General features: G+C 42.0%; 1 protein-coding gene across 1 annotated transcript; it reads left to right on the plus strand.

The window, feature by feature from the left end:
- Window positions 1-4,489: 4,489 nt before the first annotated feature.
- LOC127203206 (pregnancy-specific glycoprotein 22-like) lies at window positions 4,490-12,201 on the plus strand. The gene is made up of 5 exons (XM_051162002.1): window positions 4,490-4,544; window positions 6,480-6,839; window positions 8,996-9,355; window positions 10,552-10,908; window positions 11,918-12,201. Exons 1-5 carry the CDS (start codon window positions 4,490-4,492, stop codon window positions 12,199-12,201), a joined length of 1,416 nt encoding a protein of 471 aa, XP_051017959.1.
- Window positions 12,202-12,415: the final 214 nt, after the last annotated feature.

The following is a 12,415-nucleotide window of genomic DNA, read 5'->3' on the forward strand; positions in this document are numbered from 1 at the left end:
ACTCTATCTTCTCCTACTGAAGATTTTGTTAAGTGTGAACTATACAGAGGATGGTTGAACTTTCTGGAGGATGACTGTCATTTGGTCCTCTTCTCTGTTTCTTTGCTGAGCCTGTGACACAGCCCTTCATTTGAGTCACCAAAAGCACAGTCACAGAGCAGAGCTCTGTGGTCCTCACCTACCTCAAGTTGACACTGTAATCTCCATCCATTGGATATTCAATAACCAAATCCTGAAGCTCACAGAGAAAATTACATTGTCCCCAACAAAGTGTGGGCTCAACATAGATCCATTAAGGACAGAGGATGCTGGAGAATTTCATCATGTGGCCTCCAATCCAGTCAGTGCAAAGACAGGTCTTCTATTCAACCTGGAAGTGGTGAATGAATGAATTGTCCTTTCATCCTACCTCAGAGTGGGGGTATTTCTTTATGGGGTACCAAATGAAAATAGATATGTAGTGAAAATTATCAGTTCTCACTCAGTTAGAGCCGGCATAGTGAGTCGTAACTGTAGTCCTGGGATAAATGTATGTACAAGGACATGCTAGAATTGAAAGTGAGACTGTGTCTCCAAAACAAAACAAAACAAAGACATAAATGTAGCAAACCAAAATGCAAATGCATTAAGAGCTTAGTTTGTGGATCAAATACATAGGCAATCCTAGAATCCTTGGGAACTAATTCCATAAACCACCAAAACCTTTAGACGCTCCTAGTTGGCTGTGAAAATGGTGCAGTGTTGGCATAGAGATATATCCATCCTCTCATCTACTCAAACACATTCCATGTTTAAGTAGTATGGGCCTTTTAACACCTACATAGTTTGGGGTTCCTTAATGCTTCTACCTCTCTTCCAACTCATTAATCCTAGGTAGGAGAGAAATTATGTTAGTAGGGACAAAGGGTGTAAACCTTTTTAGACTCAGTTCCTTGCCCAAACACTAACTCTGAGAGTGGGTGTCCTCTTTTGGTTTGTTATATCTTTCCTGGGGCAAAACTTCTTGGTAACAGAAAAAAGGGGATTTTATCTGAACTGAAATAAAAATTTTTAAAACTCTTGAAACTTTAAAACTAAATATACATCTAAGTGTACTTATTTTTAGATCACAAATAACATTCACTTTGCAGGTGGCCTTAAAATTTAGTTCATGGCAATTCCTCTGTGCCTGCCTTGTCTCCCAAGAATTGGTATCAAAGGCATGTGTCTTCCAAGTGAGGGAATTAAAAGTGTGAACCACAACCATCCTGTTAATTGTAACTCTAGAACTTAGAAAACAGCTAACTGATAGAGATCAGCCTGTCTCTGCTGAGACGAAGGCACAAGCTACCACCACTTTGCTCAAATATTTGGTCTTATGTCCAAATTATTCCAACTCTGTGAGACTTAGAATATAAGTTTGAACTGTACCGGCCCTTTCAATTTACTTTAAACATTTTAAGTCTCTCAGCTGTGGTTTTAATAACAATACAACCATATTTATATTTACGAATAAAACTCAAGAGTTGATATTCAAGATCGTGTGGCCAATGTGACAATCTACATTCTAACATTCTAGCATAGATTTAAGACATGTGGTTTAATAGAGCTTATTTTTCATCTCATGCCAATAAGACAAGTAAGTGTGCCTTTGGTAAATTATCATTCAAAAATATATTTTCTGACCATTGGCTAGATCTGGGAAGTGGTTTAAAGTTTACCTCCTGTATTGTCCTTGGCTGGTGCCTTAGTTTGAGCGGGACCCCTGGCCCCAAATCTGCCTATCATATTGTTCTACTTGTAGATTTCTAGGACCCTCTGGATCCTTTTATTTTGCCGTTTTCCCATGCGTCTCTCATTTAGAGTCCCAATAGGATGCCTTCCCCTCTGTCCCAGTTTCCTGGTAAGTGAAGGCTTTTGTGGGACATGCCCCTAGAATATTCTCCACAGTTGAGTGGAGAGTGTGATACGACTTTCTCACGTACTCTGGTGCCTCACATTTGACCATGTCCCCTGGAGGGGGAGACCTGGTGGCACTCAGAGGAAGGACAGCAAGTAGCCAAGAAGAGACTTGATACCCTATGAGAATATATAGGGGGACGTAATCACTCTCAGGAACAGTCATAGGGGAGGGGAATAATGGGAAAATGGGGGGGGGAGGAATGGGAGGATACAAGGGATGGGATAAACATTGAGATATAACAAGAATAAATTAATAAAAAAAAAGAAAAAATATTTTTTCATTCCTCATCAAATGAAAGCCTTTTTTATTCTTTATAAGTTAGTTTGGACAAAATTACCATGCTGCCTGAGGAACTACCACATCTCCTAATTCCAACGAGCTCTCCTGTTTGATTCTAATGCTTATCAACTTTTATGGAATCCACAGCTTTTCTCCTCATGTGGAAACAAGGGCAAAACACTGTCACCAACATAACACATATCTCACTTTTCCATTCTGAGTCAATACATCTTTAAAATATACAAGCTGATATAATTGAGCATTTTTCTAATATCCAATGTCTCTCTGAAGCTGTTGTGTTACTTATTTATAACCGGAATAGTCTGTGCATATTCTGGATAAAAACTTCTAATATTGCTCTCAGGAGCATTCTTTATGTTATGGTCAGTTTCTGAGACTTGAGGAATGTTAATCGTGTTTTCCATTGCTGCAACAAATCATGTGCCCAAAAATTCATGGCTATATTAGACTCATATGATTTTAATTATTGTATTTGTCATAGAGGCCCTTATATGCGTGACATATCTAGCACTTTGCTTTATCTGAGATAAAGTTCCAACCCCTAGAAGCTTGATGATTGCCTCCTGAAGCTGCCAAACTGGAGGCCAAGATTTTGGTGAGATTATTCTTATGCATGCTACCATGTCTATGAAACATTCTCTTTCAAAGTCATTGATTTGTATCTTTAGGTTAGGTCTCAGATAATTTATAGCAGTTATCAAAAATACTTTTTTTCTGGTCTCTCTTAAAATTTGTGTTTTTTCCACTGACACTTTCTGTCCTTGATTATATTCAGAGCAATGTTGTTTTTTAACAATGGGCATTATATCTTTTAGTTGCTCTGTGGATGTTTTCTCTGATACTGACAGGAAATAATTGAATAGAATTTGATATTGGTACCTGCCAGATGGTCCCTTGGGCATTTCCTGATGGCAAAGGATTACCTTTGTATCTTTTCTTGAGATGAATTCATTAGTCCAACACCAGCTTTTGCCATACCTTCTACATACTCCAGAAAGCTGAGGCCTTCTTTTTGTATTATTTTTGGAAAAAAAACATTGTTTCTAGTAAAACCTTGCCAACAATCTCTTTTCAAATGACCTTACTTACCAGAATTAAAACATTTGATGTTTTGATTTTTCTTAAAGCCGTTTGCCCAATATGTTCATAGCAGCTTTATTTGTAATAGCCAGGAATTGGAAACAGCCTATATGTCCCTCAACTGAAGAATTGATTAAGAAACTGGAATATTTACTCAATGGAATACTACTACTAAACACAAGGAAGTCTTGAAATTTTCAGGCAAATGGATGAAAGTAGAAATGATCATCCTGAGCTAGATAACACAGACCACAATAAACATGCATGGTATGTACTCACTTATAAGTGGCTATTACTACAACACAGAAGTCCTCTGAGGTACTCCACCCAGTAGGGGATCTTGATAGATGCATGAACTTGTTGCTGGACTCCAGGTGGAGTGCTGAGAGTGGTATGGAAGAATGGAGGAATGAAGAACTCAGAGAGCTCAGGACCACCACATGGCTACCATCGAGGCTGGTGGATAAAGCTCCAGGGATGCCTAGGGAAACTTTTGCACAAAACAAAAGACAATGCATGAAGTAAACATAGATCGTCCCTCATTCAGATATTACAAATAGGCATATCATTTACCATGGTTGTGGAGAGAGTAGGGACCTACTCTGACTTGAACTCTGTTGGCCCCTATTTGATCACTTCCCCTTGGAGGGGAGGAATGATGAATACACAGAGGAAGGGGAAGCAGACTATCTGGATGAAACCTGATATGGTGTGGTCACATGGTGGTGAGAAGATTTCTTTTCTGTCAGAGGTCTAGGGGAGGGAAACAAGGCAGAGAAGGGAGGAAGTGTGAGAACAGGAAGATACAAGCAAGGGTCAACAGTCAGAATATAATCTGAATAAATTATAATAAATTAAACTTTTAAAATTCAGAAAGCAAAAATGGTTATTACTGAATATTAATACTCTCTCAGATGTGTACCTGCAAAATATTTTCTTACATTATGGAATTTCTTTTCATTTGCTCTTTTCTTTTCTGTTGAAAGGCTTTAAGAGGATCCAAGGTGGTTCCACCAAATACGCAGGGTATCTGATCTGCAGGACAGAGACTAGGAACCAGCCTGGGAGCTACAGATCACAAGACATGAAGAGCCCTAGGTGATAGGGGTCACAAAGTGCAGAGAAAGGTTGGGTCTGACCTTGAGTCACCCAACTAGCCCACAGAGGATGGGTTCTCAGTCCATAGAGTCAGGACCCATACCCGCCTGTGAGCTGATGCCAGGTACTATACCAGGGACACAGTACTTTAGTTGAGACTGAACTGTGGGTGATGAAACACCAGCCTGTAGCTTTAGGCCTGACAAAAAAGCAGGAAAATGGGTTTTTTTCACTGTACTTTGAAAACCCTGCCTTAGACACTGAGGCACTTACCTCAGACGGACCCCTGAGAAAGGCCCAGGGGCTGGCGACCACATGGGCACAAAACCAAAGCACACTGCAGTTGAGATTGCTTTGTACCATGCAGTAACAGCTTTAGAGATGGCTTGTCCAGGGAGACCCTAGAGTATAGATCTGGGCCTGCCGGTCCATGGAGGAACACAGGGTCCACATGTGGGCCCAGACAACTGTGGACACACCCTCCAGCAACGGAACACATAGGGACAAATGATTCTCCCTGTTTGTGTCTGAGAGACCAAAGAACAAAAAACAGGAGCTATCAGCCCTCAGATCAGCTGTTGTTCTGTGTGGTCACAGGGATGTGTATCATCTTTGTTGCTCAATCTGTTGTTTGAAGGGAAAACATAAATAGAGAAAATTAGAGAGGGGAGTGAGGCAGCACTGAGGGTAGAAGGGACTGAGCAGTGTCTTGGACACAGGCCCCAACACTATTGTCCCCTGGATTCTAGGAAGTGCTTCTGCTTGAGAGAACACGAAGCTCACAGGGAAGAAGAACAACAGATCCTGAAGGCTGTGCTGGAGCTGAATTTCTCCTCAGTGTAAGGAAGGCACAATTAGAAGATAGATGGAAGCATCCTTTTGGTTTCCCAGCAATGGGTATGCCGCCTGGCCATGGGTCCTGCTCACAGGTAAGAGTACTTAACCTCTGACTGTGTAGTGGGAAGGAAATGAGAGTCCTGTTGGAGTATTCTATAGAGGACAGAAGTCACAGGAAAAATCCAGGGCATTTGCTTGAAGTCATAGGGCAGACTATACAGAGGGTCAGAAATTCAGCATCTGGACAGGAGGTGCTGAGGAATAGTGAAATGCCTTGGCCACACCATGTTTATAGTTAATCATATTGGCTTCCATGCTCTGAAGTCTAATATTCCCATCGTGATAGGGTGACTCTCCAAATAGAAGTCAAACAGAGGTGGCCTAGTAAATTGGCTCAATGTGAGGAGACATGGCAATCTGAATCCATCCCTCAATTCCCACCTGGTAAATGTTAACAAGAGACACCTGCAGGATTTTCCGTCTCCTCTACACAGGTGCTGAGGATATGTATCTGCTGATGCACACTCTTCAACACTTGCTTCCACATAGTTACTTTGCCTAGACTGGCACAAGTGTACACTGAGATGCTTGCCTTCACAAATACACAAACGCAATACATAAGTAAAAGTAAAACAATTCCAAATTGACTACAGGTTTTGTTGTTATTAGCAAACCCAGGAGCTTTTTAGGTATGGACATACTTTTCCTTCCTCCCTTCCAGCCTTCCTTTCTTCCTTCCATTCATCATTCTTCCTTCTCTTTCTCTAATGTTGTCTGAGTCTTTTGTAGGAATTGTGCCTTCCAACAAGGTCAACACAATCCCTGTTCTCATAAAGCACTGGTTCTAGTGGAGCTTACATCAGACTATCTGGATGACAAAGTCATGGGTTGACAAGAGGCAAAGAAGGAACGGAGAGAAAAGACAGAAAGTGAGGACCCTTTTGAGGAGGTCAGAGAGATATTGCTCCTCACAGAAAAGACTATTTATGTGAGAATGGATATGGGGATATTTAGTGTCCCCAAAATATCACCCATAGAGACAACTGAGGAGAACATTGCATAGAAATGTAAGGAAACATTCAGAGGTTCTGAGGGAATGCAGACAATGTTGCTCACCTCCAGCAATGAGAATGTGTACATCCCTATTCACACAACTCTGCTGAGACGTGAAAACACCTACTCAATATTGATGCTTTTATTTTTTTTCTCTCTTCCCTTTTAGCTTCTATTTTAATCAGCTGGCACCCTCCCACCACTGCTGATGTCACTGTTGAGACAGTGCCACCTGAAGTGGTTGAAGGAGAAAACGTCCTTCTACTTATAAACAGTCTGCCGAAGAATATTGTAGCCTTGGCCTGGTATAAAGGGGTACATAATATGAGCCATGTACTTGCACTGTATTCACTGAAATATGATATAAGTGTGACAGGGCTTGCACACAGTGGTAGAGAGACAATGTACCGCAATGGGTCCTTGTTGATCCAAAATTTTACCCGGAAAGACAATGGATTTTATACCCTACGAACCATAAATAGTCGTGGAGAATATGTATCAAAAACAACTACGCACGTCCAGGTGTACAGTAAGTGATTCATTATTAATTTGGGTCTTGGGTGGGCTCCAGTCCATTTTCCACACACAGGAACATAAATACTGGATGCATGGAAGGTAACTAAGTCCAAGGATACCAGACCAAGAATATCATTCTAGGATATCTAGAGTCTTGTGATTCTAACCATGAATGTTTCCCTGTTATCAACCCTGAGAAATAAATATTGCGCCTGGTAGAGGAAAAATGAGATCCTTACAGAAAGGTGAATCCAGCATGCACTTTCTGCTGACCTCTGGCCCAGACTGACTCCAGGTGGCCTTGAGAAGCATTTGATTAGGGTGGATCTTCTATTTCTGATGGCAAGGTCTCTGGATTTCTTTGAAAGTCTGTGCCTGGTGTGAGAAGCCAGTGGACTTATATGAGAGTCAGAGTTAAGCTAGGTCACTTGTAATCATCTCCAGAGACTCATCAGGGTCAACAAGGATGGAGACAGAGGACACAGGTCCTCTAGCTCAGAGAATTCTCTAATGCAGGCAAATGGTAACAGTCTTTGCTGATCTGTACAGCCCCTCAGATGTGAGCGGAGCCCAGTGATCAAGAGGTGAACTATCATGACAGGTGGTCAATACTTGAAATAGTATTTGTCTGAACCAGGATCTTACCTTGTAATCTGGTTTCTATGTTTCTGCTAAAGATCTAGAAGTAAGGAGTAGTCTTCTCAGGCATAAAAGTTACTTTCTGTGTATGCTACTGTTGGGGGTATGTTGTTTCACACTTTATGTAATTCTTTAGAGAAAGATAGATTAGCCAAGGACAATAACTTAAGCAGAGATATGAGGCATCCTAGAAAGCCCAGGGAGCACACAGGTAGACCCATACCACAGACCAGAAAGCAGAGGAAGTGGGAACATTTTAATGGAACCCTACATGGGACCATGAAGACTCCCTCTCCTTCCAAAAATCTAGTTACATACCCCCATATATCTAGAATGTGAGGATCCTGATGAATATACTTCTGGGCCTTTGTCCTGCCTCAGAACCCTGACTCGTGTCTTCATTAGAAATAGTTCTGCTACTTTCTACATATATCACTCCAGAGTCCCTAAGGAGGCTCAGGGACATTTCTTTCACATTCCTGAGAGAATATTTCATGTTACCAGAGGAATGAGGCCACAGAGTAGACTGGATGCCCATCTAGGTTTGGGCAAGGAGCCTCCCTTTTGGTGCTGACAGATGAAGGCCAGGACAGAGTAGAGGTCAGCTGGAGTTTAAACTGCTGTTCTCTCAGGGCACAGGAATATGCATTGACCTTGTCACTTACAGTGTGTTCTGGAGGAGTGAAACACAAATAGAGAAGCAGAGAGGGGCGAGGCAATCCTGAGAGTGGAGAAGGCAGTAGTGTTTGAACACAGACCCACCCATGGTACATAGGGTCTGGGATCTGCTCCTTCCTCAGAAAAGACTCAGGTCAAAGACGAGAAGGACAGCAGAGCTTGGAAGCTATGATGGGGTACACATTCGACAGAGGGAAGACAGATCAGGCAATACTGCTCAGGGATACACCCATTCCACACATATACATAGGGTGTACTATGTGTCAGAAGCTAATGCCCAAAGGTGTAAAGGCACACCAAAACTCACATACAGTTATACCAGGTTAGTAAGTATAAATATATACAACAAACAGATAAACTCAACTGTATATTTCAAACTTATGGGCTGCTTAAATAATTCTATTGGCTCACAGGATCCTCAAAATCATTTATTCATCTATTCATCCTCCACAGTAATCTCCTTGTTTTCAAGACAAGTATGAGAAAATGAGACAAATCATGGTTCTATGTTGCCCTAGTCTTAGAGGACTGGAATCAATATCAAAAGGAGCTAGAAGGTGACGTCAGATGTTGACTGGAATTATAAGAGAAACAGAACAACAGAACAGAGTCGATGAGCGAAGATGCAGTGATGCAGTGTGTATAAGCGATGTGGTCAGCAAGGCAACACCTTAACACCAATCCACTCTAAATGGGAGCTCAAATCTGTGAGCAGTGACCCAGGACCATGTTGAAACTTGGGGACACCTAGGATAAGCAATGGACACACCTCTAAATGACACAGTGCCCATCATTTCCCACTATAAATGTCCTAATATTAATGGATCTCTCTTTCTCTCTCCCGGAATCTAGCCACCCTTTGGATGTGTGAGCACCCTTCCATATCTGGCAAGTTAACTGTTGAATCAGTCCCACCAAGTGTTGCAGAAGGGGCAAGTGTTATGCTACTGGTTCACCATCTCCCACCGAATCTTCTAGGGTTTTCTTGGTACAGAGGGGTGTTTCTGTCCGAGGTTCGGGAGGTGTCCCGATACACGATGCCTTTAAATTTAAGTATGCGGGCACCTGCACATAGTGGTAGAGAGACACTATACAGCAATGGATCTCTGCTTCTTCAGAACGTCACCTGGAAGGATATTGGGTTCTACACCCTGCAAACTCTGACTACAGATCTGAAGAATGAAGTACTGCATGTGCAACTTGAGGTTGAGAGTAAGTGATTTTCTCTAATTTTTCAGTTCAGGGTGAGGGCATAGACACACAGGACTGACATGCATGCCCTGTGTCTCCTTTTATCTCCCCTTTGTGACAAGTTGAAGTTTGAACACAAGGTACAGAACACTCATGATGGAGACAAACAGCAACAGATACAACTTTCTTGTCTAGCTACTCCCCACTATTATCAAGGATGACGATGATGAAGATGAAAAGGAACTCAGCATAAGATGTCAGAATCAGTCCAGTATCTTGACTTTTAGGCATGTACTTAAGGAAACCATGCTGTCATCACAGAGAGATGAGCACCTGGAAGTCACGCATTCTAGGCTTGACTACAGGTGAATCTCTGGTACACATTTTTCCCAGGACTCCTTTATTACTTATTTTAAAATCTGAAGGGGAATCTTTTTTTTTTCTTTCCATAACAACCAGAGGGCCATTTTTAGCTCTAAATGTGGGAGTACCCAAAGTGCATTCCAGGATATCATACAAAGGCATTGAAGGAGATCTGCTTCCTGGCTTTCTCCTTAAGACTTTGTAAACCTGCCCTCTTTTAACACTCAGGACCATGAGCCCGGGGACTGCTCACAGTGGGCTGGACCACCTCATACTAATCTCTAATTTTAAAAACTATGCTACAGGCTTTCTCATAGGTCAATTGGCAGTGGGCTTTTAAAATGAATCTCTAACTTTTCAAAGGACTCTAGCTTGTGTCACGTTGACATAAAACTTGTCATCCTAGTATCCAAGCCTTCTTCAAGACCTGATCCTGTGAAGAAGATCAGACTTCTCCTGGCCTTTGTCCATCCACAGTCCTTGGACTGCAGGCCAAAGCACCAAGTTTATGAGTAGGTGAAGTCAGAGGTTCACTGGAGCTATACTGAAAACTGGAAGTTAAAAGCCAGAAAGTGAAGTTCTTCAGTCTCCAGAGTTCATAGAAGGCATCATCTCAAAGATTACCATGAATGTGGGTGTAAAGCGCCTGATAGACAGCAGTGAGGGGACAACCATGTAGACAAACAAAGAGAGTCCCTTGCAGAAGAAAGGACACATTCAGAGGCACTGAGGAAATTGAGGTCATGTTGCTGACCTCCACCATGTAGGATAGAGAATCCATCTGTCTAGCATAAAAGTCACCATTCACACCAATCCAATGTTCTCCAATTAATGACTTTTCTATTTCTTTCTAGCCTCCTTTTCTACTTGCTGTAACTCTCTCACCTCTGCTCCAGTCATGATTGAACGAGTGCCTCGGAATGTTGCTGTAGGGGGAAGCATTCTGCTCCTAGTGCATAATGCGCCAGATCTTCAAACATTTTCTTGGTACAAATCAATGGAAAAGATAGATAAGTTTAAAATTGCAGAATACAGCAGAGCCATGAATTCCATGACATGGGGTCCTGAGCAAACAAGAAGACAAAAGGTGTACACTAATGGATCCATGCTGCTTCAGGATGTCACTGAGAAAGATGCAGGATTCTACACACTACAAACTTTAAGCAGAGATCTCAAAATTGAAGTAACACGTGTGCAACTCCATGTATATAGTAAGTGACTTCCCATGACATCCAGCTGAGGTGTGTGACTTTTCCTACTTCATACACTGTAATGTCTGCATTTAACTGAATTTGCTCCTTCCCCCTCTGTACTGTGTTCCCAAACGGGGGTTTCTGCACTTACTGAAGCTCACACATTGGGTAGACAAAAGGCAATAAATTAGAATCCATCACCTGTCTGCCTATGTGTAGTATAACTTAGCAGGGGCAATTCACAGTCAGCACTGATTCTTGTGACTTTCATCATGCCCATGGCTCTTTGGAAATTAGTCAGGCACTACTTGAAGTAACCATAGAGTCCTCACAAAGAGCATCAGAAAGCCACGGTTGCAAATATCTCTTTATGGCTTGAATCCAGGTGATAGTAGGAAGGTTCTTTTCACCATTCCATTATTTCCTGTTAGAAGTGACAGGGAATAAGTTCTCCCTGGCTGTAAAAGTACCTCAAAGTATGGACCTAGGTTTTTCCTGCCATGAAAGCTGTGGTTAAATAGAACACCTTGGCATCTCCTTCTTCTGAGTCTTATTAGACAGGTGCCCAGAATGAGACCACCAGCCAATTATTCTCATGAATTAATGTGACTTCACAGGAAGTCAGTGTCCCCAACTGGACCAACAATGGAGACAGTTACTTGATACTTCTCCTTTGTCTCAGGGGTTCAACCTAGGGAATCACCTTCTTCAAATATTAAAATATGATGCTGATATGACCAGCTCTCCACCCCCAAGTTCAACCTGATGCTCGTAACTAAGATCAGCTCACTAACACTACGATGATATCACACCATGTTCCAAGTAGAGGGCAATGGGGGCACAGCAAAATAATGGCGGAGTCAAGGTCGCACAGGCTGTGCATAGTAGACCAAAAGCACAAGATATGCTACAGTGACAGCTCCATATTCTCCTCTGCAGAGGCTTTATAAGATAGGAGTTACAGAGAGGCTTGTTGAGCTCTCTGAAGGGCTACTGTCATTTGGCTCTCTCCTCTGTTTCTTTGCAGAGCCTGTGAGAAATCCTTTTATACAAGCCACCAGCAATATAGTCGCAGTTCAGAGCTCTGTGGTCATCACTTGCTTCTCACAAGACACTGGAATCTCTGTCCACTGGTTCTTCAATAACCAGACTCTGCAGCTGACGAAGAGTATGAAACTGTCCCCTACAAAGTGCAGACTCACCATAGACCCTGTCAGGAGAGAAGATGCTGGAGACTATCAGTGTGAGGCCTCCAATCCAATCAGTTCAAAGAAAAGTATGCCACTCAGCCTGATTGTGCTGGCATTTTGACCATTATCCACTCTTTCTACCAGCAGAATGGTAGTATTTTTATTGATGGAGTACAAAATAAAGGAATGTTTTATGGTAAAATTTGTCAGTAGCCACTCATTTCTGGCCAGAATGGTGACTCGTGTCTGTAATTCAGACACACCCGAATGTGATTTAACCTGAAGCTTTATTTCTAAAGGAAAACAAAAACATCAATATAGTAAACACAGTTGCA

Source organism: Acomys russatus, chromosome 19 (genome assembly GCF_903995435.1).
Source record: "Acomys russatus chromosome 19, mAcoRus1.1, whole genome shotgun sequence".
NCBI lineage: Eukaryota > Metazoa > Chordata > Mammalia > Rodentia > Muridae > Acomys > Acomys russatus.

Excerpts from the sequence above, each read along its gene's own strand:
- LOC127203206 (XM_051162002.1), top strand. The coding sequence starts at position 4,490 with ATGGGTTCTCAGTCCATAGAGTCAGGACCCATACCCGCCTGTGAGCTG. Across the intron at positions 6,840-8,995 it reads TACGCACGTCCAGGTGTACA|CCACCCTTTGGATGTGTGAG; the intron begins GTAAGTGATTCA and ends CCCGGAATCTAG. Across the intron at positions 9,356-10,551 it reads TGTGCAACTTGAGGTTGAGA|CCTCCTTTTCTACTTGCTGT; the intron begins GTAAGTGATTTT and ends ATTTCTTTCTAG.